General features: G+C 36.0%; 1 protein-coding gene, 1 long non-coding RNA gene and 1 pseudogene across 2 annotated transcripts in view; 2 read left to right on the top strand and 1 right to left on the bottom strand.

The window, feature by feature from the left end:
• Positions 1 to 20,851, bottom strand: part of LOC144457722 (uncharacterized) — a 52,295-nt gene extending 31,444 nt beyond the window's left edge. Inside the window, exon 1 of the long non-coding RNA XR_013487157.1 lies at positions 20,764 to 20,851. This is a non-coding gene — a long non-coding RNA (uncharacterized LOC144457722). The remainder of the gene's footprint in view (positions 1 to 20,763) is intronic.
• On the top strand, positions 13,850 to 14,921 carry LOC110218217 (very long chain fatty acid elongase 6-like; annotated as a pseudogene).
• Positions 18,871 to 26,056, top strand: part of CARD14 (caspase recruitment domain family member 14) — a 52,115-nt gene continuing 44,929 nt past the window's right edge. Inside the window, exons 1-2 of the mRNA XM_021000782.2 lie at positions 18,871 to 19,084; positions 20,829 to 20,966. Of these exons, the coding sequence (XP_020856441.1) occupies positions 18,874 to 19,084; positions 20,829 to 20,966 (349 nt within the window). The 5' untranslated portion in view covers positions 18,871 to 18,873. The remainder of the gene's footprint in view (positions 19,085 to 20,828; positions 20,967 to 26,056) is intronic.

Genomic DNA, 26,056 nt, shown 5'->3' on the forward strand with positions numbered 1-26,056 from the left:
CATCAGGGTTGCAATGTTCTTTCTTTACTGATAGTGTCATCACAAAACTTCCAGGGCTAACTCTTTCTTGGGTCCATAGCTGACTCTCTTCTTTGCTGCCAGAGGTCACTCTCCTTGAAGCTACTTCCTGTCTAGAATGATTACCATTTTTTAATCTGTCTGTCTGGAGCATGCATCTCTGTTCCCTCAACTGTGCCTTAAACTCTTTTTAACTGATTCTCCAGCTGCTGTATGGAGTATCTCCCTTGGAGGGAGTAGCTCTGTTATTAGAGGGTAAGCTAGGAGAAAAAAAATGCATTCCTCTCTCTTTTTCTAAGAGGTGAAGAATTGGGTTCTTCCCTGACTTCTGAATTCTGCTTCACTATCTCTATCCAATTGACTTATACTGACTAGACTGACCAGACTTTTTTAAAGTCACCTGGGCATGTGGCCAATAATTGTCATTAAAGTCCTATTATCTCTGATTATATCTTGTGGCTACATCAACTGAGCATGGAGGAAAGGGGAAGATACCAAATCTTTCTCCCTTACATATTAGAGTCTCCATTTTATGATGAAAAACTAAGGCTTATTGATAGGTTGAGTGACTTGTTCACAATCATATAGCTATTAAGTGGTAGAAGGGGGACTCAGTTCAGTTCAATTTCTGATGGTCATTTACTTGTTCTTCAAGCTCTTTAGAGGCGATTATACAATCTCCTTAAATAATATTTCCCAAAGCCTAACAATAATAATTCATGTTTATATAGTGCTATGAGGTTTTCAAAGCCCTTTTCTCATAACAACTGATTGATACAAATAGAGTGAGAGATGTGATTTGTACTGTAAAGCTTAGGAAACCAAAGCTGTGATATAAAATGACTTTTCCATAGTCATACAACTACTAAAGGTTAGAGTCAGGTTTTGAGATGAGATCTGACTCCAAATCTAGTGAGCTTTCTACTACACTACATTGCCTTCCAACAACAGAGAATCTAGATTTTCTATTGTCCTTGGGAGAGCAAACAGAAAAAAGGCAATTATCTCTATTTTCTTTGTTTTTTTTAAAATTACCACAGCAAACAATATGTTGTCTGTAACTTAAAGTCTTAGAGCAAGGATTCTGAACTTTTTTTTGTGTCATGAACCCCTTTAGAAGTCAGGTGGAATCTATGGACCCCTTCTCATAAAATGAAATATAGAAGATGAGAAAGGAAACCAGTTACATTAAAATACAGTTATCAAAATATTTTTCAAAATGAGTTCATAAATCCTGGATAAGAACTCCTGTCTTGAGGGTTGCCAGGGATGCCAGGAGACCCCTGTGAACCTGTCAGAGGCAGAACTTGAACCCAGGTCTTCCTAACCGGAAAATTGTCCTGCTATTTACTAGATATGCTGACTCTCATCCTTATTAGACAAGTGAGAGTTGCTGAGCAGCCACAAATGCAAAAATAAATCCAGTGTTTATCCATAAATCCTTGAACCAGTTTTTCATGCACTGACTGCACATTCCGGAGAAGTAAGAAATGATTAAATAATTTAAGTGGGAAACTCAAACTAATTTGACCAGACATATAGTTTTGCTTTTGTGGAGATCAGTAAAGTAGGCATGGGGCTCTTGATCGGTACTTCTGAGTTATAGTTGTTTTTAGAGTAGGATGCATGGTCTAAGCCTAACAAATGGTCTGTGTACTGACTTACTCAAGTGGCTCCAACAGGATGTTTTTAATGTCATGTTTAGTTGACACCACTTTAAGTCTTATTGATTCTTTACTAGGACTTTTTCTTATGAAACATAGTTCTTCAGTTTTTGTTTTGCTTATAACTCCTAATCAGAAGCAAGGTATGGTTATTAGTTACCCATGTAATGATACTATACCATACCATCATTGGTATAAGAAATTATTAAGTAAATCAGCATATAGAGAAAATGTACTCACAGATTCTAGCTTTTTTCAGTGTGAGAAATTAGTCTTAGAGATTGCTTTGGAGGAATTTATCCAAATACTCAAGTCTAGCCTCTTCCTGGCTTAAGTCCTTTTCTGTTAGGCTATTTGCAAGGAGAATTTTCTTAATTCCATCCTATTTCTACTCTAAGTCCAAACCAAATTTCCCTCAAATTCCTTTGTCACCCAAGACAATAGGTTCCTTCTTACCCATGTGATCTTTTCCCTCACCAACATTTAAGTAGAATGATTTCCCAGGTGTGATTCTCTGGGGACTCTAAAACACCACCCTATACTAATCCATAACTTTGGCAGAAGACTTCCTTAACTTCTAATTTCTCACTAATATTCTCACTCTCCTAATTTCTCATTAACTTATGCCTGTGCAACAGTGGGGCTCCACTGATTATCACATCACACTTAAAAGAAACTTTTAAGTAGGATTTTAAACAGGGACTGTATGTCTCCTTGAATCAATCAAAGCCACCATGTGAGAGAGTTGATGAGTTCCTAAAGAATATGTATAAAAGGCAGGAGCTATAGCAAAACTAGATAAGAGGTAAACAGAGAAAAAAAAAAGGTCATACAGAGCTGAGACAGAAAGAACTCGTCAGCAACCAATGGAAGAAAAAAGAGAAGGTAGGACCTAATTGTGGCAGAAAATTGAGGATGTCCATTGGCTTTATAGGCATCTCAGTTCAGAAGACTAGGGTGCCACCGGTGCACCCACCAGCTCAGGAAATGAAAGCAGTCTCAAGAGAAGGTCTACTCTTTCCCCCATTTCCCCTCTTGGTGCCTGTCTATAAGTAGACACCGTAATATAATCTACTGATTGATTACCAACATGTTTCAAGTAAACTGAATTTTGATGCAATTACAAAGAAGCCAGAGCTTAACTAAAGATAAAAATAAATATAAACTAAGGAAGAGAGCCAAACCTTTCCCTAAATGTTAGGAATTTTCCTAACTAGGGGCTAGGAGCAATTGTGCTTAAGTTTATAACTCTTTACCTAAATTAGAATAAACTCTTTAAAGCCATAAAGGAGGGAATCATATGAAACTTTGGGCTATGATATTTTACTCCTAGGCTTAAAACAAGTTAATTATTGTAATAAGGTGTAGCAACTGCTTCTGCAGGTCTGGTGAAAAGAGTGTTGTAATCAGAGAATTGGACTCAGTGTTTGTCACTTGCTACTCAGTACCTCTCTGAATTTGGACAAATTACTTGACCTTTCTGGCCTCAGTTTCCCCATTTAGAGAGAGAATTGGATTAGTTGATGACTGAGGTCTCTTCTAGGTCTAAATCTTCTGAATACCAATTTTTAATTTTCTTCTTGTTCTGATCTTTTTATTTTTAAATAAGTATTTATTAAGTACTTACTATGTGTCAGACAATGCACTGAGAGTTTAGTATACAAAGAAAAGTACAAACAATCCCTCCTTTCAAGGAGCATACATTCTAATGGGGAAGACAACATGTACATAAATAAACACATACATGATACATATAGAGCATGTATCTGATTCTTTTTTTCTTTCTTTTAAAAGTTTTTATTAATATATTTTGTTTTCTCATTACCTTCATTTTAAAAATATGGTGCTACCACTGCCTAATCCATAGAGCCGTTCCTTGTAACAAGAATAATAAAGGGGAAAAAAGCATTCAAATAAAACTTCCAACATATTAATCATCTTTGATACACAATATTCCACAAATAGCCTTTTGCATGTACTTCAGTTCCTACTCTGAAGCCAATCAAAAGTTTGTTTGTTTTTTTCACTGTATAACAAATGATCAGGAAACAGGTACAACACATCTGCAATTGCTCTAAGGTAAGAATAGAGCCCTCCATTCTGCAGTTATCAAAGCAGTTTCATCAAAACTTCACTCAAAATGACAGCAGTCAGAGTATATCGCACATGCCCCGAGGATGGAGCCCCCTAGTGGTCATTCATCTACACTTAATTTTTCTCAGCCTCAATTGAATCAGCTGGAAAGTGAGAGGAGTGGACTTGTCTCCTAGATTCCTTCTAACTCTAAATCTATGCTCCTATAATACTCTGGAAATGACAAAATTATATCAACAGATGCAGAAGAAACTTTTGACAAGATACAATGCCTATATATATTAAAAAATTTAAAAATCAGAGGAATAATTGGAACTTTCCTTAATATGGTAAATAGTATTTCTATAAAATCAAGGACTAGTATATTTGTAATGTAGAAATACTAGAGGTCTTTCCAATAGGATCAGAGGTAAAGCAATTACTAAGATTATTGTTGGTAATCATTCTTACCATTCATGTTTAATATTATTTTAGAAATGCTAACTCTAACAAAAAGACAAGAAAAAAAGTGAATACAATTAGCATAAAATGATCACTTTTTCAGCTAATTTGATGGCTTAATTAGAGAACCCTAAAGATTCAATTCAAAATTAATTTTTTAAAAAATCTAAGCAAAGTAGCAGGATATGTAATTACCCCACAAAACCATCAGCTTTTCCACTAATGAAATCAATAGTTAGAATTAGAAGAGAAACAATTAATCAGGGGAAAAAAATCTTTGCAGCCAGTTTCTCTGAAAGGGTCTCATTTCCAAGATATCTAGATAATTGGTATGGATATATAAAAACAGAAGCTATTCCCCAATAGATAAATGGTCAAAAGATATGAAAGGGCAATTCTCTCTTTCAAAAATTTTTTTCTTTCAAAAATAATTTATTTTCTTTTGAGTTTAAGAAATAAAACAAGCATTTTCATAACAAAGTGGGATAGAAAAACAGAATTGCACCTGAAATTGCAGATCCGTTATGTATAACTTGCTATTCATTTCAAATATATAACAAAATTATCCTGTGACTTTCTTTTTTTTCCCCTTCTTCCCCCTCTCCAAACTTTGAAATGACTACCATTAGAAATAAATCTGTATATGTATACAGACATATTCATATATGTACATACACACACATACATAATGTCAATTCTTTTTCTGGATTCAAACAGCATCTTGCTTCAATCTTTGCAGTTAATTTTACAGCAGTATTTTAATAGTCAGAATGACTTGGTTGCTCAAAATTGTTCTTAAAACAGTACTGCTGTTATTGTATATAATGTTCTCTTGGTTCTGCTTATTTCACTTCTCATTATTACGTAGAGGTCTCCATGCTTTTCTAAAATTAGTGTGTTCTTCATTTCTAACAGCAGAGTAATATTCCACCATAAACATATACCACAATTTGTTTAGCCATTCTCCAATTGATGGGCATCCCTACAATTTCTAGTTCTTTGCCACCACAAATAAAGCTGCTATAAATACTTTAGAACATGTAGGTCCTTTTCCATTTTCCCTAATCATCTTGAGAAACAGATCTAATAGTGGTATTGCTGCATCAAAAGGCATAGGTAGTTTAATAACTCTTTGAGTGTAATTCCAAATCTCTGTCCAACATGGTTGGATCAGCTTACAGATCCCGCAATGAATTAAGGACCAATTTTGCCACATCCTCACCAACATTTGTCACTTTCTCCTTTTATCATTTTAACCAATCTGATAGATATAAATGATATCTCAAGGTTGTTTTAATTTGAATTTCTCTAATCAATAATGATTAGAAAATTTTTTCATATGACTATAAATTGTTTTGATTTCTTCATCGGAAAACTGCCTGCTCATGTTCTTTGACCATTTATCAATTGTGGAATGACTCACATTCTTATAGATTTGACAAAGTTCTTTATATATTTGAGATATAAGACCTTTTTCTGAGAACTGTCTATAAATTTCCCCCCCCAATTTTCTGCTTTCCTTCTGATCTTGCTGCATTTGTTCTATTTTGACAAAAACTGTAATTTAATGTGATCAAAATTATCCATTTTATATCTCACAACACTCTCTATCTCTTGTTTGTTCATAAATTGTTCACCTATACATATGTCTGCTAGGTAATATGTTCCATGTTCTTCAAATTTTCTTGTAATATCTCCTTTTATATCCAGGTCATGTATCCATTTTGGTAAATGGTGTAAGATATTGGTCTATGCCCAATTTCTGCCATACTGTTTCTAGATTTCCCAACAATTTTTACCAAATAAAGAATTCTTAACCCTAAAACTAAAGTCTTTACATTTGTCAAACACTGGGTTACTATATTCATTTGCTGCTGTTGATTGTCTGCTCTGTTTCATTGATCTACCTTTCCATTTCTCAGCCAGTACCAGACGGTTTTGACAATTACTGCCTTATAGTTTAAGATCTGGTACTGCTAACCCTCTTTTTTTTACATTTTTTTCCCATTAGTTTCTTTGATATTCTGTACCTTTGTTCTTCCAAATGAATTGTGTTATTATTTTTTCAAGCTCTGTAAAATAACATTTTTGGTAATTTAATTGGGATGGCATTGAATATATAGATAAATATTGGTAAAAATTGTCATTTTTATTATATTGGCACTGCCTGCCGATGAACAATTAATATTTCTCCATTAATTTAAATCTGATTTTATTGGTGCATAAAGTTTTTTATGTTGTTTTTTTTCATTTTTCTATGTAACAAAGTTTTTTCGTTCATATAGATCCTGGGCTTGTTTTGGTAGGTGTATTCCCAGGTATTTTATATTATCTAGAGTTATTTTAAATGAGGTATCTCTAGCTATCTCTTCCTGCAGGATCCTGTTGGTGACATATAGGAATATTGATGGTTTATATGGGTTTACTTTATATCCTCCTACTTTGCTAAACTTGTTAATTATTTCAATTAACTTTTTAGTTGAGTCTTTAGGGTTTTCCAAGTATATCATCATATCATCTGCAAAAAGAAATAGTTTTATTATGTCATTCCCTTTTCTATTCCTTCTATTTCTTTTTTTTCTCTTACTGCTATTGCTGGGATTTCCAATACAGCATTGAATAACATTGGTGACAGTGGGCACCCTTGTTTCATACCTGACCTTACTGGGAAGGCTTCTATCTTATCCCCACTATAAATAATGCTTGCTAATTGTTTTAGGTAAATGCTTCTTATCAATTCAAGGAAAAGTGCATTTATGCCTAAACTTTCAAGTGTTTTTTAATAGAAATGAGTGTTATATTTTATCAAATGCCTTTTCTGCATCTATTGATATTATCATATGATTTTTGTTACTTTTATTATTGATATAATCAATTATGTTAAACCATCCCTGCATTCCTGGTACAAATCTTGCTTGGTCATAATGTATAATCTTTGTAATGTATTGCTGTAATCTTTTAGCTAGTATTTTATTTAGGATTTTTGCATCCATATTCATTAATTAAATTGGTCTATAATTTTCCTTCTCTGTTTTTACTTTTCCTGGTTAAGGTATCAGTATCATATTTGTTTTATAAAAGGAGTTTGGTAAGACCCCTTCTTTGCCTATTATTCCAAATAATTTATTTAATATTGGCATTAGTTGGTCTTTAAATGTTTGATAGGATAATTTTTTTTAATGAACAAAAATCAACTTTCTCTTCCTCTTACTTCCATCCCCCAAGGGGGAAGAATCAATAAAACTTTTGTAACAAATATAATCAAGCAAAACAAATTCCTGCATTCACCATGTCTAAAAAAATATGTATCTCAATCTGCCATCCTAAGTACATCACCTCTCTGTCAGGAAGTGGTAGGATGTTTTGTCATTCATCTTTTGGAATCAGGGTTGGTCATTGTGCTGATTAGAGTTCTTAATTTTTTTCAAAATTGCTTTGTCTTTACAATATTATTATCATATAATTTGTTTTTCTGGTTCTCTTACTTAAATCTGCATTAGTTCATACAAATCTCAGGTTTCTCTAAAACTATCTCCTTCCTCATGTCTTATGTTGCAATAGTATTTCATTATATTCATAGACCATGATTTGTTTAGCTATTCTCCACAAGATGGATACCTTTTTAAATTTGAGTTTTTTGCTAGTGCAAAAAGAACTGCTATAAATATTTTGTACATATGTATCTTTTACCTCTCTTGTCAGCCTCTTTGGGATTAGTAGTGGTATCACTGGGCCAAAGAATATGAACAGTTTACTGACTTTTTGGACATAGTTCCAAATTGCTTTCTAGAATGGCTGTACTAATTCTCAGCTCCAACAGCTCATTAGTATGTGTGTTTTCCTGAAGCCCTTCCAACATTTGTCATTTTCCTCTTTGCCAAGGTGTGAGGTGGAACTTCAGAGTTGCCTTATTTTGTATTTCTCTAAATTTAGTGATTTGGAACATTGTTTCATATTGCTATTGACAGCTTGGATTCCTTCCTTAGAAAACTGCTTTGAACACACAATTCTCAAAGCAAGAAATCTAAGCTATCAGAGCCATATGAAACAATGCTGTAAATCATTAAATATAAGATAATGCAAATTATAGCAACTCATATTCTTCTTCATACTCATACGATTGGCAAAAATGACAAGGGAGGAAAATAATTTTTGGAGGGACTGTGAGAGGACACTAATGCACTGTTATTATAACTATGAATTCACCTAACTATTCTGAAAGCATTTTGAAGCTATACCCCCAAAGTTACTAAATTCTGCATGCCCTTTGGCCTAGTAATAAAACCACCAGGCATGTACCTCAAAGATACCAAAGACAAAGTGAAAGGACTCATTTGTAGAAAAATAATTATAGCAAATTATAGCAAAGTACTGGAAACAAAGTGGGTGCCTAGCATCTGGGAAATGGATGGACAAATTATGGCATTTTAATGTAATGGAATATTATTATACCATAATGATAAAATGGAGAAATTCAGGGAAGACTTATATGAACTGATTCAAACCAAAGTGAACAGAACCAGGAGAACAGGGGCAGTGAGGGGGCGCTGTGGATAGAGCACTAGCCCTGAAGTCAGGAGGACCTGAGTTCAAATCAGACCTCAGACACTTGACAATTGCCTAACAACAACAAAAAAAGAACCAGGAGAACAATTCATACAATGACTATAAGAATGTAGAGGGAAATAAATGTGAAAGACTTAAGAACTCTGCTCAATGCAATGACCAATCTTGACTTCAGAAAATTAATGATAAAGCATGTCTCCCACCTCTTGGTGGAGAGATGATGGACTAGAAATGCAGAATGAGACATTTATTTTCATACATGGTCAATTCATGAGCTTGTTTTGGTTGGCTATTCTTATTTCTTACAACTGAGGACTTCTAAAGATGGTGGTGGTGGTGGTGGTGGTGAGCATTCAAGGCAAAGAGAGGGTGGAGAAAGAAAAGAAAAAGAAAAGAGCTTCAAAGAATACACAGAAGGAAAAAGAAATTCAAAGCAGGACACAGATAAGCAGACAGTATTGGTACTATTGTGTTACATAAAAAGATCATGCTGAGTGGCAGCTAGGTGGTGCAGTGGATAGAACACTGGCCCTGGAGTCAGGAGGACCTGAGTTCAAATCTGGTCTCAGACACTTGACACTTATTAGCTGTGTGACCCTGGGCAAGTCACTTAACCCCGATTGCCTCCCCCAAAAAGCAAAAAAAAAAAACCAACCAAAACAACAACAACAACAAAAGCCATACTGAATGTGATAAAGACTCAGTTTCATATACAATTCCTTTTTTCTGTTCTTTATATATAGAAATATTAATTTCTTGATGTTTAAGTTCATAAATTTTAAAAATAAAACAAAAACAATGCAAAGCATTAGAAATAATTTCCTTTTGTTTTTAAAATGCACTGTCATTCATTTTTGGAAGCTGTTAACCTTCCTGGAAAATGTTGAGTTAATTTTAAAAATCAGTATATACTCTTTGAGTACATATTGGCTGATTGATGAAGGGAGACATCTGGGATGGTGCTAGGAAAGTTGTTGGATCAAAAATTTTCAGAAGAGTGTAATTATAATTACCAAGCTCTGGAGAAGACTTGTGAAAGTTCACCTCCCTCTGTCCTTTATAGAGGCAGGGAATTCTGGGTGTGGAGTATGGCATATAGTCAGACTCAGTTGCTACCTTGGTTAGTGTTGCTGAACTTTTTTTTCTTAATTTATTATTCTTTGTTATCTCTTTAGAACCCTCAGGGTAGGGGTGAGGACTATACTGAAAATGAATGGAATTGAGATTGTTGGCTCCCATTCCAAGGTGATGGTGAAGGTGGAGCTCTTGCCTCTAGCACTAGCAGTTTAACCCTTCTGGTATCAATGTGACTCACATGAAAACTTTGGTAATTAATGAGTTAAGTCAAGGTCATGGAAAATATGACCCTCCTCTTGGTCAGGGCTTAGATATTAGCTCTAATGTTTTCATTGGCAGAAGGGTGTCTTGTAGCTAGTGGAAAAGGGCTCAATGAGAACAGGTTGAGGTGGCTATGCATGTCTTAAAGAGTGGTTGTGACAGGCTGGACTTCTAACAAAGGAGTAGGTGAGGTGGCCAATTTTGCTGCTTTTTCATTTGTGCCTGCCATATTAGCAACTCCATTAGGAGCTTTTGTGTGTGTGTGTGTGTTCTTATAAGTGCCATTCTTTCATCATGTTTTTCTAGCTTTAATGGTTTTTTGTCTTTGATATTAATTTTTGTGATCGAACCATAATGTGAATAGACTTGTTTACATAGCAATTTGCTGTTATTGGAATATTTTCAGTCTCTTGTAGTAAGAGCCTGGGAACTGCTGCCAAAATAATTTTTTAATTTTTGGCTGGGAAGCCTATGCTGAGGCCCCTGCTAAACTGGATAAATCATAATAATAGCTAACATTTATGTAGTGGTTACTCTATGTTAGGTGCTAAGTGCTTTACAATTATTATCTCATTTCATCTCCACAATAACCCTGAGAGGTACATGCTATTGTTATTGCAATTTTACAGATGAGGCAACTGATTCTGCCTCATACTCTGGGTAAGTATAAAAATCAGTGATTTAAACAGAGTCCTGGATATATTTAATCCATTCATAGTGACTCCAATATATTACATATTCTTTACTATGTCTGTTTTAACTTGTTTAGCTGTCCTTTTCTTAGAGTGCCAAAACATACCTGTTAACAGCACTACTGAGACTTCAAGTGGTTTCCTTACAATCATTGTAGGAATCTTTTTTTTTAAATATATCAACAATGATGTGAGTTTTGGTCTAACAAGTTTTAGTCTAGTGTACTGTGTATCCTTCCCCCCAAAAAAACCCAAAAAGGTAATGACTATCTGTCCAACTTGTATGAACGTTTTATTAGTAATGAAGGAAGCTTAAGCTGCAGAAGTGAATAGCAAACTAGTGAAAACATCTTTAGAAGAAATGTAAATCTAACATCTATTTTGACAGTAGATCGTATTTTTAAAGGGATTATTCTGTAATTCTGTTTTTATTCTATCCAAATTTACTAGTGATCTCTAAGTTGCCAAACTAAGAGGCATTTTCTCAATCTTGTCCTTGACTTCTATATAGCCTTTGGTGCCATCAATCACCCCCTTCTCATTGATACTTTTTCCTCTCTAGTTTTTCTCAACACTATTCTAGTTCTTCTGTCTATCTGACTGTTCTTCTCTGTCTTCTTTGCTAGATCTTCATCGGGGTAGAGCCAATTAACTATGGGTGTCTCTCAAGGGTCTTTCTTGGGCTCCTTTCTCTTTATTCAGAGCAACCCAAGAATCTTGCTGCAGTTTTAAATTTTAGTAAACTTTCAATTTCCTTAGTGAACTCATCAGCTTCCACAGATTTGTTTACCATCTCTAGTCAAATGATTCTTGGATTCATTTATTTAGCCCTAATTTCTCTAATGACATTTAGTCTCACATCTCTAGTTGCCTATTGCATATCTCAAACTAGATGTCCTAATAGACATCTTAAACTCAACACATCCCAAATGGAACTCATGCTTTTTCTACTCAAGCCCTGCTCTCTTCCTAACATTCCTCATCACTGTCCTCTCAGTCTCCCAGGTTCCCAAGCTTGGTGTCATTCTCATCTTCTCCCACTCTCTCATACTTCATATCTGATCAGTTACCAAGTCCTTTCCCTTTCCCCTTGGCAACATCTCATGTATAAACCTCTTCTCTCCTCTGACACTGTTACTCTCCTGGTATAAGCCCTTATCACCTCATTCCTGGACTATTGCAATAAGTTTCATGTTGGTCTTCCTGCCTCAATCTCTCCTCACTACAGCCCATCCTCCACTCAGATATTAAAGTGATCTTCCCAAAGTGAAAATCTGACCATGTAATTTCCCTATTCAGTAAGTTCTAGAGGCTTCCTTTTACCTTCAGGATCAAATATAAAATCCTCTGTTTTGCTTTAAAAGACGCCCTTGATAACCTGGCCCCTTCCTATCTTTCCAGTCTTGTGCCCTTCCATGTATTGTATGATCCAATGACCCTGGCCTCCTTGCTGTCCTTCAATAAGATACTCCTCTCAACTCTGTGCATTTTCTCTGGTTGGCTACTCCCTATGCTTGAAATCCTCTCCTCTTTTGTCTCTGCCTCCTTGCTTCCCTGGTTTTCTTCAAGTCTCAGCAAAAATCCTACCTTGTATAATACATATACACATAAATTTATGTATATACCACACACACACACACACACATAATTTGAACATAGTTGTTTGCTTGTTGTCTCCAATAGATTGTGAGCTCATTGAGAGCAGGGATTGTTTTTGCCTTTCTCTGTATTTGCAGCACTTAGCATAAGGCCTAGAACACAGTGGGAATTTAATAAATGATTATAGACTTGACTTTTGCTGTAAAATTTTTGTTGTTGTTTAGTCGTATCTAACCCTTAGTGACCCCATTGGGAGTTTTCTTGGCAAAGATAACTGGAGTGGTTTGCCATTTCCTTCTCCAGCAGATCCATTTTGTCAGGCACTTGGAGATTAAGTGACTTGCCTAGAGTTGCACAGCTAGGAGGTATCTGAGTCTGGATTTGAACTCAGGTCTTCCTGACTCTAGGCCCAGTGTTGTCTCTGCTGAGCCACCAAGCTCTTGCTGTAAAATTAGATTGTCTGAGAATAGAAATTGTTGTTTTAAATGCTATATTTTTTGAAACGAATTTTAAAATGATTTCAGTTGTTTAGACCAAGAACAATAATGATTTTACTTTTCTTATTGGTTTAATTGGTTTTGGTTACATTAGCACTGTATAATTGTATAATTATTTTAAATTTAAATTTAATTTATTTAATTGTAAATATTAATTATTTTAAATGTTGAATCTTTAATCCTTATTACACTATTTTAATTATAAAAATGAAATGCTTTATATTCTTTGAAAAAAGAAAGTAGGGGACAGCTTAGTGGCATAGTAGATAGAGCACCGGCCCTGAAGTCAGGAGGACCTGAATTCAAATCTGGACTGACACATAACACTCACTAGCTGTGTGACCCTGGGCAAGTCACTTAACCCTAATTGCCTAAAAAGTAAAAAAAAAATATATATATATATGTATATATATATATATATATATATATGAAAAAAGAAAGTAATAAAGGTGATATAAAAACAAAAAATAAGATTAAAATATTGCAGATAACACACAGTAGATCATGTGTGTATAGCTATTTAAAGGTTGGTTATATTTTTATGCTCTTAGACAATTAAGTAATTTTTAAATATTTAAGAGGTCTTGAAGAATGTAAAGAGAGAATATATAGAGATACTTTGCCAACTCTCTCTTTAAAGGAAAGTCATGAAGTTAAGTCCCCTTGGCTCAGGGTAGATCCATGACCAGTCCAGGCAGAGGAGTTCTATACCATTCTAAAAGACATGCAGTCAGATGCAGAAGGAAAATAGGAAGGAGGAAAAAGCAATGATAAATCAAAGACAATTAAGAGAGGAAGAATGAGAGAGACTGAGCAGGGAGAGAGACTGAACATAGGAGACTATGCTAGAGAAGGACCAGAGAGAATAGTAGAAAGGATTAAAAAATGCTTTTTACATGTTTTCATATAAAATACACAGGGACTCAGAAAAGCAATTCCAATGACTATGTCAGTGTTGACTTTGCAAGGATGTAAATTTGAAAAGCAACTCAAAAAGAATTCAAGAAGTCATCCCCATGGATGCAAAAGAATTAGGAGAAATCATTCTTGTTTTTAGCTCTGTAAAGTGACTTTATATTCAGTGATTAGCACCAAAGAAGCAAAGTTTGAACTGAGGAAGCTACTTGTGCTCTGGTCCCTGAGCCTTGTGGTTTTCAGTATATTCATTGTGCTTTGCACTGGTGTTTATATCATCTATATTTTGGTGAACAAAAGCCTGAGTCAGTTTGTGATCAGAATTTTTACAGTGGACCTGCCAACCAATTTTGGGTTTATGCATTTGTGCTAAGCAAAGCACCCAAACCAGGAGATATGTATTTATTATTCTTAGGAAATAGGAACTTGTCTTCTTGCAATTGTACCATCATATTTCTGTGCTTCTCTACTCTTGGTACTTTTCTGAGGATAAAGGTGCTAGAGGTGACTTATAAGAACATAATCACCAGAGTTTGGCTCATGACTGTGAACAATGAGAGCATGTAATGAAGTGCTCCTACTATGCCTTGCAGGTAGCAGGCTTCAGGATCTTGTGGAAGTTTGCCATGTTCATCACCTCGTTCCGTAACTCTCAGATGGGGATGGATAGATAATTAAAGATTGCTAGGTAGCACAGTGTATTAGAGCACTGGACCTGTTGTTAGGAAGAACTGAGTTCAAATCTCTCCTCAGACACTAGATGTGTAACTCTGGGCAATGTATTTAACCTCCGTTTGCCTCAGTTTCCTCCCCTATAAAATCAGGATAATAATAGCATCATCTCTGAGTATTGTTTTGAGGACAAATTGAGATATTTGTAAACTGTGTGGCAAAACTTAAAGCATTATATAAATGCTAGCTATTATTATTATTGTTAATAATTATTATTTGGTCTTTTACTGGATGCAGGAAGACCAATGCCATTCTCACATTCAGAACATCATCTGCTCCTCACTCATGTGCCTCAGCTACTTTTCTGTCATTTCTTCTTTGAGGCCTACACCAACAAAATGAGGAAAGCAAATAAGGCTGAATAGTATCAGAAGTGAGAAGGAAACTATAACTCAGGATCATCAAGAAAAAACAGACAAAAGTAAAAGGCACAAGAATCATAAGATAGTGCAGCTAAAAATAATAATTAAAAAAGAAAACTTGGCAGTTTAGGGATAATTAGGCTGATATAACTCAGTAACTTTGTGATCTTTATTTTGGTGAGCATCTAGAGCTCAGCACTGATTTTTTCCCCACTAGACTGCAAGCTCCTTGAGAGCAGGGACTGTCTTTTGTGTTCTATATCCTTAGTACAATGCCTGGCACATAGATGATGCTTAATAATCTTTTATTGACTGACTGACTAATTCAACTCCATCACAAAGGATTGCTGCTGAGAGACTTTATCCCTCTTGTACCTGTCAACTTTAGAAAGAAAGAAAGAAAGAAAGAAAGAAAGAAAGAAAGAAAGAAAGAAAGAAAGAAAGAAAGAAAATTTTTACAGAGATCTGTTAAGAAAGAAAGAAAGAAAGAAAGAAAGAAAGAAAGAAAGAATATTTTTACAGAGATCTGTTAAGAAAGAAAGAAAGAAAGAAAGAAAGAATATTTTTACAGAGATCTGTTAATAAAGAAAGAAAAAGAAAGAAAGAAAGAAAGAAAAAAGAAAAAGAAAAAGAAAGGAAGGAAAAGCAAATGAAAATTATTAACAAATTTCTATAAAAATGTTCTATATTTCCGTAAGGACAAAAGACTTTTATTAAAAACAAAACAAAAAAGCAAGCTAACTTATTTCTATATCCTTTCTAACCTTTTTTGACATCAATCTTCAGTCAACAAAAGAGTCAAAAATGGAGATGTAGTGGGTATGTCTATAGAACTAGTGCTTTCACAGAAATGAAAAACTTCCTTGGGAGAGGTTGATAGTTTTAGTCCAAATGAGAAAGATATCTTGAAGGCCTCTAAAAATATCTCTAAGTAGAGCAGCTAGGTGGCACAGTGGATACAGCACCGGCCCTGAAGTCAGGAGGACCTGAGTTCAAATGTGGCCTCAGACCAAACACTTCATACTTACTAGCTGTGTGACTCTCAGCAAGTCACTTAACCCCAATTGCCTAAAAAAAAAAAAACCACCAAAAAAAAAGTCTCTAAGCTATGACTTGATGAGTAAGAGAAAAGTTTGATGTTTCCCACTGTAAGCTAGAAATTGTGTGTAACCCTTTGGACAGTGAGTGTGAAAAAATCAGCTGGGGTATGATACTTTGACCAGATTTTTAATGTGAGGAATGAAAGACAGCTACCAAGTTCCAAATGGGAAAGAATTTGTCCAAGTGCATTTCCAATAGAAGTTCAGCACTTTCTACTATTGCATAATATATAAAGGGTTAATCTTTATTCTCTTCCCTGAGCCTTTTTAAAAAAAAACTTGGGAGGGAAGCAGGAAGGAGTGAAAAAGGGAAAACCACAACTGGAAAATCTGAAAACTGGTCCTCTACTGGCTAGAAAATGGCTAGAAGAAAAAGAAAGTAATTCTGAGGAAAAGAAAAATAAAAACAAAATTACATAGGTATAAGCAATATCTATATTCTGTTCTATTTCTTTCACATACAGAGCAAGCCTGTGATATGGCACACATTTTATATTTTTACATTATATTTTTTAATTTTTTATTATTTACTTTCAAGAAGAATAAATAACTATACGACCATAGTGAGTATCGTGTTATCACTGTTTCTACACCTGCCACACCTGCTTCTTAAGCAGTGTAGAGTTGCTTAAAGCGCCCTCTTCTGGTCAAATGGAGAGACTACAAGGAAACAAATTTGGCCTTGACAATAGAAATCCAAGGCCCAGGAATATTTAATCTCTGGAATTTAGAAATCCATAAAATGGCAACCAGTCCACTGATCACATACAAATCAGTGTCAGGAAAAAAAAAGGGCGGGGGCATCTACTCTGGAACCCAGAGAATCATTTCTGAAGAGCCATATGCCTCGAAGTACATCATAATATTTCAGTCCTCTTCAAGCCAAATATGTCAGTCAGTCAAGTAGTATTTATTAAGCACCTACTATGTGCCTGGCAAAGCTAAGCGCTAAGTGCCTGGGAACATAAAGAAAGGGAAAAGACAGGCTCTGTTCTCAAGGAGCTCACATGTGGAGACCACGTGTAAGCAATTATGTACAAATTAGATATATACAGGATAAATTAGGGGTAGTCTCAGGGGAAAGGCACTAAGATTAAGGAGAATTGGGTAAGGCTGAAGGTGGGACTTTAGCTGGGATGTGAAGGAAGCCATGTGTAAAAATTCTTGCCATTTCTAAGGAGCAGTTAAGTAAAGCCATCTTGTGATGCTACAGTGCTCTAAACTCCATTGGTCAAGTACTTTAACAATTAGAAAAAATGAATAGATTAAGAGATTATATCCTATAGAATACACACACACACATACACACACACACACACACACACACACGCATGCACACGCTCACACTGTTATGGTTGCACAAAACTAGACTGCAAAGTCCAATAGAGTAGACACATCTTGGCTATTAGATGTGACTATTTTTTATGTGACTGTATTTCCTCATTTTGCTGGTATAGGCCTCAAAGAAGAAGATTAGGCTATTCTTGGCTATTAGAAAAGATTGTCATTTATCTTCTTGCTTTATTTAAAGGTATATTGTAGGAAGGATTTTTCAAATCTAAAATAACACATAGCAAATCATGCTTCAGAAAGCAGAACAGGAAGACTAGTGGTAGATGTTAAGACTCTCTAAGAGGGAAAGTGTGTATAGTAAGGCTATGGGGATGAATAGACAAAAGAAAACTAAAGGGGACACAGAGAGTGATTGATGAGTTGTTATGGGCATTTTGTGCATTGAAATTGATTTGGTGGAATGTAAGTAGTTATAAAGTGTATTGAAATTTGTTTTGTTGATGTTTGCTGTTACATTTAATTCATAATAAACATTATTCAAAGGGGCAGGAAGCTTGAGAGCTGCCCTTCCCAAAGAGGCCATCTTTAACCAATCCTCCTTCAAAACAGAGCTATACAACAGGAGGTCAGTCAATCAGCGCGTATGAAGTACTTGCTATGTTGCATGGCATTTGATATGAATGGTTTTTAACCAATTAAATAACAAAAAAGATATCCAGAATATGAAATTTAAAAAGAAGAATAAAGTCACATGCATTCCATGCAAGTTGTTTTTTCCAATTAAAAAAAAAACCAAGAAGAAAAGACATCCAGAAAAGGAAAGTATACAACCTCTCTCCCTCAGTCATTCAATTGGACCTCCAGCCTATTTCTTCTTGTCCTAGGTAGAGGAGACCTTTATAAAGACTGTATGAAATTGCCTCACTCTCATCATCTTCATCAAAATTAGTGACACAGAGGTGAACATAGAAATCCATCTTTATTGCACATTACTCCTCATTGGGCACAAACCAAAGAGGACTTTTCTTTCTGTTCCACACACAAGACATTCCAACTCTTATCCCTCTTCCTTTTCACAGTATGTGGAATGCACTCTCCTAATCTTTGCCTCCTAGAATTCCTAGCTTCCTTTCAAAGTTCACTTCAATGAATGCACGCGACCTAAGGCCTTTCCTAATTCCCTCCCCCTTTCCTAGCTGCTAGTAACTCCCCCTGACAATATTAATTTTTATTTACTTTGTATTTTTTTGTCTATACTTATTCATGTACATGTTTTCTCCTTTGATAGAATGTAAGCTCCTTGAGGGCAGGAACTATTTTGTTTTTTGTCTTTGTCTCCCTAGTGGCTAGCACAGAAAGTATAAATGTCACCAATTGTAACCCTTGGCCCCTGCATCAGTCCTTTCCTTTTCTATTTCAGAAATGCAGAGGAAGAATTTGAATAGCATGGACTGTAATTGTACAACCGTCCTACTTCCTTAATGTTGTTTTATTGATGCTGGATCTCCTATTTTTACTTCTTACTCTTGTGTTCCTTTGTTGTTTTTTTTTAGCTTCCAGCAATGGCAGGCCTGTGCCCCACAGACTGTGAGCTAACAACCCTGGATGAGGAGAACTTGTGGGAGATAATGGAGAACCACCGATTTAAGATTGTCCGCAATGTCTGCCCCAGTCGACTAACTCCCTACCTCCGACAAGCCAAGGTGCTGGATCAGCTGGATGAGGAAGAAATTCTGCACAGTCCCAAGTTCACTAACAATGCCATGAGAGTAGGTGAGAGTCTGGGACTGGGATCCTTCTCACAAGCCAGGTCAAGCCCATGAGTATTTATTTTGTCTTTTGTGTGCCTAGCATTGGGCTCCACAATTCAGGTCAGTTCATGAAACTGTTATCATTCCAGGCCCGGCATTGTAGCATCTGGACATGATAGTGTGGAAGGGAATGGAATTTTGTGTACAAGACTTCTGGGGACATGGCTTCTAGGAATTGGTAGCATATTTTGCTTTAGATTCTACATTAAGGCTACAAATGTGGCAGCTGCCCATTGCTACTTTGTATTCCATCTCCCTGAAATAGTCTATCTAGGCAAATACCCTTGGAGGTATTTCAGCTATGCCTAGAGAATTCTCTGTATGCCTAGGTCAGTGGCATAAGCAGATAATGATACATTAGGGAGTGGACACTATTTACTTTTGGGAGGTGCATTTAGACATGTTGTAAATAGAATGTCTATGTTCTTTCTTCTAAGTCCTTGTGTGTGTTTAACATGAAAATTACAATATTTTCTCCTCTTAAAATTTGAAGATGCAGCTCTTGGCATTATTTAACATATATTTTCACGTTTATTATAGTATAATTTTGCAGAGAACCTAAATGTATGCTGAATAAGATTGATTAAGGAGGCAAGTAGGTGGTGCAGTGGATAGCGCACCAACCCTGGATTCAGGAGGACCTCAGTTCAAAGCCGGTATCAGACTTACTAGCTGTGTGACCCTGGGCAAGTCACTTAACCCCATTGCCTAGCCAAAAAAAAAAAAAAAGATTGAATAAGCAATAGGATCTACAGTGATTGGATCCAGGTCTGATACTGAGAGTCACCTGCGGATCTGAAATATTTCCATGAACTTATAGTTTGAAGTGAAGATCCTAAAATGCTGAAGCAAATGAGGAAATGTTGCAAACCTGTTTACTCTAGACTGGAGGTTCATCTCTAGTAGGTTAGGAAATCAAAGAATCTGGGTCAGAGTTCTCTTATTAGTAAAAAATGGGGTTTTGAGAAAAAGGTACTGCCCAGTGCAATGCAGAAAAAAGAGGGTTTGATTTGGAATAAGAAGTCCTGGGTTTGAATCCCAGCTTTGCTACCTATTACCTTTATGAATTTGGGACCATCACTTAACCTCTCCCAGGCTCAGTTTCCTCATCTGTAAACTAAGGAGAGAAGGAGTGGATTATATGACCCTTGGGCCCTTTCAGCAATTAAAACTATAATCCTAAATATATAATATATTAATATAATATATATATAACATATATAATTAATATAAATATATATAATATAATCCTAAAATCCTAGGATTATTCCTTGGGGATTAAGAATGATACCCTTCTGTATGGTATGGGAAAGCAAACATGTATCTGATACAATTCAAAACCCAAGCATTTACCAAGATAGTACTGTACATATAAGTATAGCAAATATGAAAGTATAAGTAAGTATAGTGAGAAAAGTAGCTATAAAACAATTCCCGTGATAAACCTAGGGTGAACTGTCTCGCAGATACACAGCACCCTTTCTGCCCCTTATTTTCTCTGGTTACATCAGCTTGCTGGGGAGGGTAGACCAAATCCTGACCCTCCCTTATACAAGAATAATAAGGGGACAGTATGGTCCCCTTCCAGGGACCCTTCCAGATCCATCCCTTTCACCCCCATCAAAGACAAGGTTCTCTTACCTTATTCATTCTGTAGTGAGACTAGTCCATGCTCCTGCCTATAAAATGGTCCTTCTGTTTCGTAGGATACTTGCTAGATGTGCTGAAGACTCGAGGAAAAACTGGGGCCATTGCCTTTCTGGAGAGCTTGAAGTTTCATAATCCTGACATTTACACCCTGATCACTGGACAAGAGCCCTCTGTTGACTCTGACAGTTTCCGTGGTAAGATCTGGGGCTTTTCTCAGGGATCCATACTTGAGAGGAACTTCCTAGAAATGGATTAGATGTAAGTTACATCCCCTCCTCCCAATCATGACAATGGCAAAAATACCCTTTGGGGAAGTCCTATTCTGTCAATGAACCATTCTAAGCTTCATAGATAGGATCACAGGTTTAGAGCTGGAAGGAGCTCAGAGACCATCTGTTCTACCTTGCTAAATTTACAAATGAAGAAAATGAGGCCCGGAGAAGTTGAGTGATTTGCCCAAGATCACCTAGGTAGTAAGTTGCAGACCTGGCATTTGAACACATGTTGTCTGACTCCAAATTGAATGCTGAGAGGCTGTTAGGTGGCCAAGTAGATTGCATGAGGGACTTGGAATCAGGAAGACCTGAGTTCAAATTTAGCCTCAGATCCTACCTTTGTGACCCTGGACAGGTCAATTAACCTCTGTCTGTCTCTGTTGTCTCATCTGTAAAATGGGTATAAAAATATTATCTCCCTCCCAGGGTTGTTGTGACGAACAAATGTGAAAATACTTGTTTTGCACGCCTTGAGTCTCTATATAAATACTAGCTATTACTATCCTTATTATTTCCACCAGATGCTGATTTTGCTTTTCTTTAAACCAAGGAATCTGCACCTGCAATAATTTTATTTTGCTCCTTCTATTTTTCAATAGTCTAGAAGTAAACCACCCTAAAGGAAGAACATGGGAGAAAATATTTGCAGCAGCAAGTCAGTCAACATTATCCTTTGTACATTCACTCTGTGCAGGGTCCTCTACCAGGGACATAGAAAGAAAAGGAGAAGCTCAGCCCTTGCTTTTGAGTCATTTAGCATAGCTGCCACGAGGAAGGGAGGGACAACATAGTCCCAGGCATCCAGGGAGAGACACTGTTTAAGGGCCATGAGGGTTGGTGTTCCCCCCAAAAATAGAAAAAGAGATTACAAACCAGATCCTACAGCTTTGCAAATAACTCTTTATTCTTTTGCTCACCCAAGTCAAGTTTAATTTAGATGTAGTTAATACAAAAGAAGTTTTACTAATTTTTGTGCCTGTTGGCTGGCAAAACATTTGAGCCATTTCAATGATCATTTAGATAGTCATCTCTCAGTTATCCTTGTTAATAAAGAGGAGCAAGGCCTAGCTAATTCTAGATAGTGGGTAGTATGAAATCCTTTTTAATTTGACTTTGCAGAATATATATATATATATATCTCCTTATGTTACAATAAATTTGCATTCTCTGAATATGCACCAGTTGATGACAGGAGACAATGACCTGGAAATGTGGTGGGCATCAGTGGGAAACCAGCCAGAGACTGACAATTTTTTTGTAGATTATCCATAGCATGGATAATCTACAAATAAAGGAAGATCGACTATAATTTTTTAACTAAACTTCGCAGTTATGGAGGGTAGGCTGTTCCTTTTGCATTTTCTTGACCTTAATGAAATTTAACACAATTTATTCAGTATATACAGTATGCAACACATTATGCTAAGCCTGGAGATACAAAGGTAAAAATCAATACAGTCCTTGCCTTCAAGAAGTATCCAATATTATAGTCAACATTAGATATAGGCGTACATAGCTTCAAGATAGAATATGACAAAAGTAAAGGAAGAGAATGGATAAACTGCTGTAAGAAACATTTGTCATAGAAAAAAAATCTAACAACTCACTAAATTTAGAGTACATGTCAGATAAAGAAGCTCTATTTTTTTTTTGCAAGCCATGGAAGGGAGAAGCACCAGTTGATTGGCAGTTTCCTTTGTCAGCCAATATAAAAGCCCCTTTCTACTAGTATTTATGAATGTATGTTTTATACACACACACATATATACACATATATGCATATATACATATATGAATATATATTATATGTAATCAAATGAAGAATAAAATTGGGCAAAAATTAGTATGTATGATAAACTATATACAACTGTCATTGGAAGCAGAATAGAACACTTTGTTTCTGTCAAGGAAAGAACAATTTGTTTAGTAAATTGTTAGCAAATTGTTGGTCTCAAGGGCAAGGATCAAGGCAACTGCTTTTGTTTTGTTGTTGTTGTTTTCTATCATGGTCTTTCAAGTGGATTGAAATGAGGGCAAACTCAAATACAAAGAAATGTCTGCTCATTTTTGACTGAAATAGAGGTTAATCTCAAGGAAGAGTCCTTCACATCAACAGAAGAGGAAATGAGGTCTTTCTTTTTGAGCTTCCACACTTTCTACTTTGAAATGTTAATACTTTACTCAATGACATCCGTTTTTGATAGCTCTATAAATATAGCATATATAGTCTTTGGAACAGCAGTTAGGGGAGTAACTGGATGGTGCCGACAGCCTTGAGATGGCAGAGAGCTCTGGTCACATACCTCAGATATGGATCCACACATCACATTACAAAGCAATCCAACACTTCTTTCTGGAGGACATTGGAGACTTGTAAGATAAAGGGAAAAAAAGCAAAAAGCACAAATGAATATAGAGATTAACACTTGGATGAAGTTGCAGACCCAGGACTAGATGTCTAAATTATAGCTTTTGTCTTTCGTTGTTATGTGACTTAGGGGGTGGAAGACTAAAGCAAGCAATGTGTCCATTCTGAATTTGTTTTCCCTTTGTTCTAATGGAGTACATTGGTGCAGGATAGGAGACAGAGGTATCTGATTGCTTTGTAGTGTGATGTGTGGATCCATATCTAAGGTACATGTCTAATGGACTTGACAGTAGGTAGTAATTTTATTGGTATTGGTGGGTCCTGAGATCCAGCAAGGCTAAAGTGTATTTTTCCCATTGATGGGCTTTCATGTAGACCTGGTCTCCTGGCAAAAATTTTGATAACTGTTAGTGAATAGACTTAATACATTTCATTAATGCCTGACCATGATTCTTCTCTCATCTGTTCATTGGAGATCTGTTTGGTATGGGGTAACTGGAGGTCAAGGTGTCATTTGCATCCGATTCATCATGAAAATTTCATGTGGCACTAGGCTCTGCTTTATGTTTGCCGATTTCCCCATACACATTGGAGTCATGTGAAGAGCATCTGGTCACTTAAATCCAGGGTCAGCACAAATCAAACCTCTTAAGAATTTTGTTTTGTCATCCAATTGCTCCCTGTAGACTCAGAGTATAGAGGACAATGAAAATGCTGTTGGATCTTCAAAGCCTTGAATATTTCCTTTGAAATTTGTCCCATAAAATGGGCAGCTCTGTCACGACTGATAGAAAGATAACAAATCAAAAAATAAATTCTTTTAGTAACAGCATAGTTTTCTTCTAAAGGAAAGCTTCAAACCATCCTGAATATAATCAAACGATTACAAATAAATATTCAAAGGACCACCATTTTACAAAAGGTTTCTATGGTGGGAGATGCGCTGCTTGTGTCACTTCTGCAGGCTTCTCAGTGTTAGTTGCCTAGCACACAGGGACAGCTCAAGCAATAATATTAAATTTCGAAAGGAAATTTGAAGCCGCTAATGTTTTCTAACTGTTTCAATCACAAGTATTCCCCCTTTGCTCATGGTGCACCTAAGTATGGCTCTGAGAGGGAGGATGGAGCAAAGAGGTCCTTGAATCAGTACATGTCTTTAAGGTCCTCTGAGATGGGTTCATGGACCAAGATTCACCTGCTGTTTTTCTTAAATAAACTTCATGCTATGGTGCAGCTAGATGGCACAGTGCATACAGTATCAGCCCTGAATTCAGGAGGACCTGAGTTCAAATCCAGCCTCAGACACATAATACTCCCTAGCTGTGTTACCCTGGGCAAGTCACTTAACCCCATTGCCTAAACCAAAAAAATAAAAATAAACTTCATGCCTGTCACCAGCATTTTTGAGGTTACTAAAATGTGGGCACAAACAATAATTAGAAAATTGAGACAGCTAGGTGGTGCAGTGGATAGAGCGCTAGACCTCAGATACTTACTAGCTGTGTGATCCTGGGCAAGTCACTTAACTTCTCTTTGCCTCAATTTCCTCACCTGTAAAATGGTGATAATAATATCAACTACCTTTCAGGGTTTTTGTGAGTATCAAATGAGATGATAGTCATAAAGCACCCAGCACGGTGCCTGATGCATAGTAAATGCTATACAAATGTTAGTTTTTTTTTAATGGCTAATTCCTTTAAGAAAGTTATTCCACTCCTGTATTCTCATCATTGTATATTTAGATATACATAGTAAAACAGAAAGTTATTGTAAAGTGTATGGGATGTTTCCCATAATATAGGAATATACTGAAAGAAGGGGAAGGAGAATATTTTTGTAATTAAATCAGTTTGATCAAGTCTGCATCTACAAGTTATAGATTAACCTTTTTTATCTATGTAGGGATAAGCCTGTCTCAGCTGTTTGATCTAGGGTGAAGGTCAGAAATATTTTTGGAATAGCTGATTGATGAATCATAACTCCACACTATACAAGGGGTTTAATAACCAGACCCAGAGGTTAACAGATGGGAAATGTTTCCATTCAAAGACTAGCAGAACCATGGGGAAATATGTCAGCGAATCTCACCACTGTCTTTGTGATACTATCACCCCAAGCTTTCATCAAGTTAAACCTACCCAGGATTGAGTGAACATGGGGACACGCAAGGCAGCACCCCCTGTAGACTACTGTTAGCATCTTCCTTTGCTTGGTGGATTGTTGATGTATCAGCATAAATGCTTGTACCAGTATCAGAGTGAAATTATAATAATTGTGAATTATTATAATAATATATAATTATAATATGTTATCTATAGTTCCAACGTATTCTACCTTACACATTAAGTTCTACTGTTAACAATTTAGAATTGAGTTGTTACTCTTTTAATGTTAGTAGTACAAGATGTTCGCCTTTTTTTTTCAGCTGAAGCAAAATCATAATAATGTAACATTAAAAACTTCTATTCTTTGTACCAATCAAGTCCTTGTAAGATGGTTCAAAATGCTAACTCCTTTCTTCCCAGTCTATTAACTCTATCTTGCATACATATATTAACAGATCATTCTACTCATAATACATTTCAAAACAAAGGTCAATGAGAAACATTAGCAGACATAAAGTTAAAATGATGATGTGAGA

Source organism: Phascolarctos cinereus, unplaced genomic scaffold (assembly GCF_003287225.1).
Source record: "Phascolarctos cinereus isolate Bilbo 61053 unplaced genomic scaffold, phaCin_HiC Scaffold_5;HRSCAF=322, whole genome shotgun sequence".
Taxonomy (NCBI): domain Eukaryota; kingdom Metazoa; phylum Chordata; class Mammalia; order Diprotodontia; family Phascolarctidae; genus Phascolarctos; species Phascolarctos cinereus.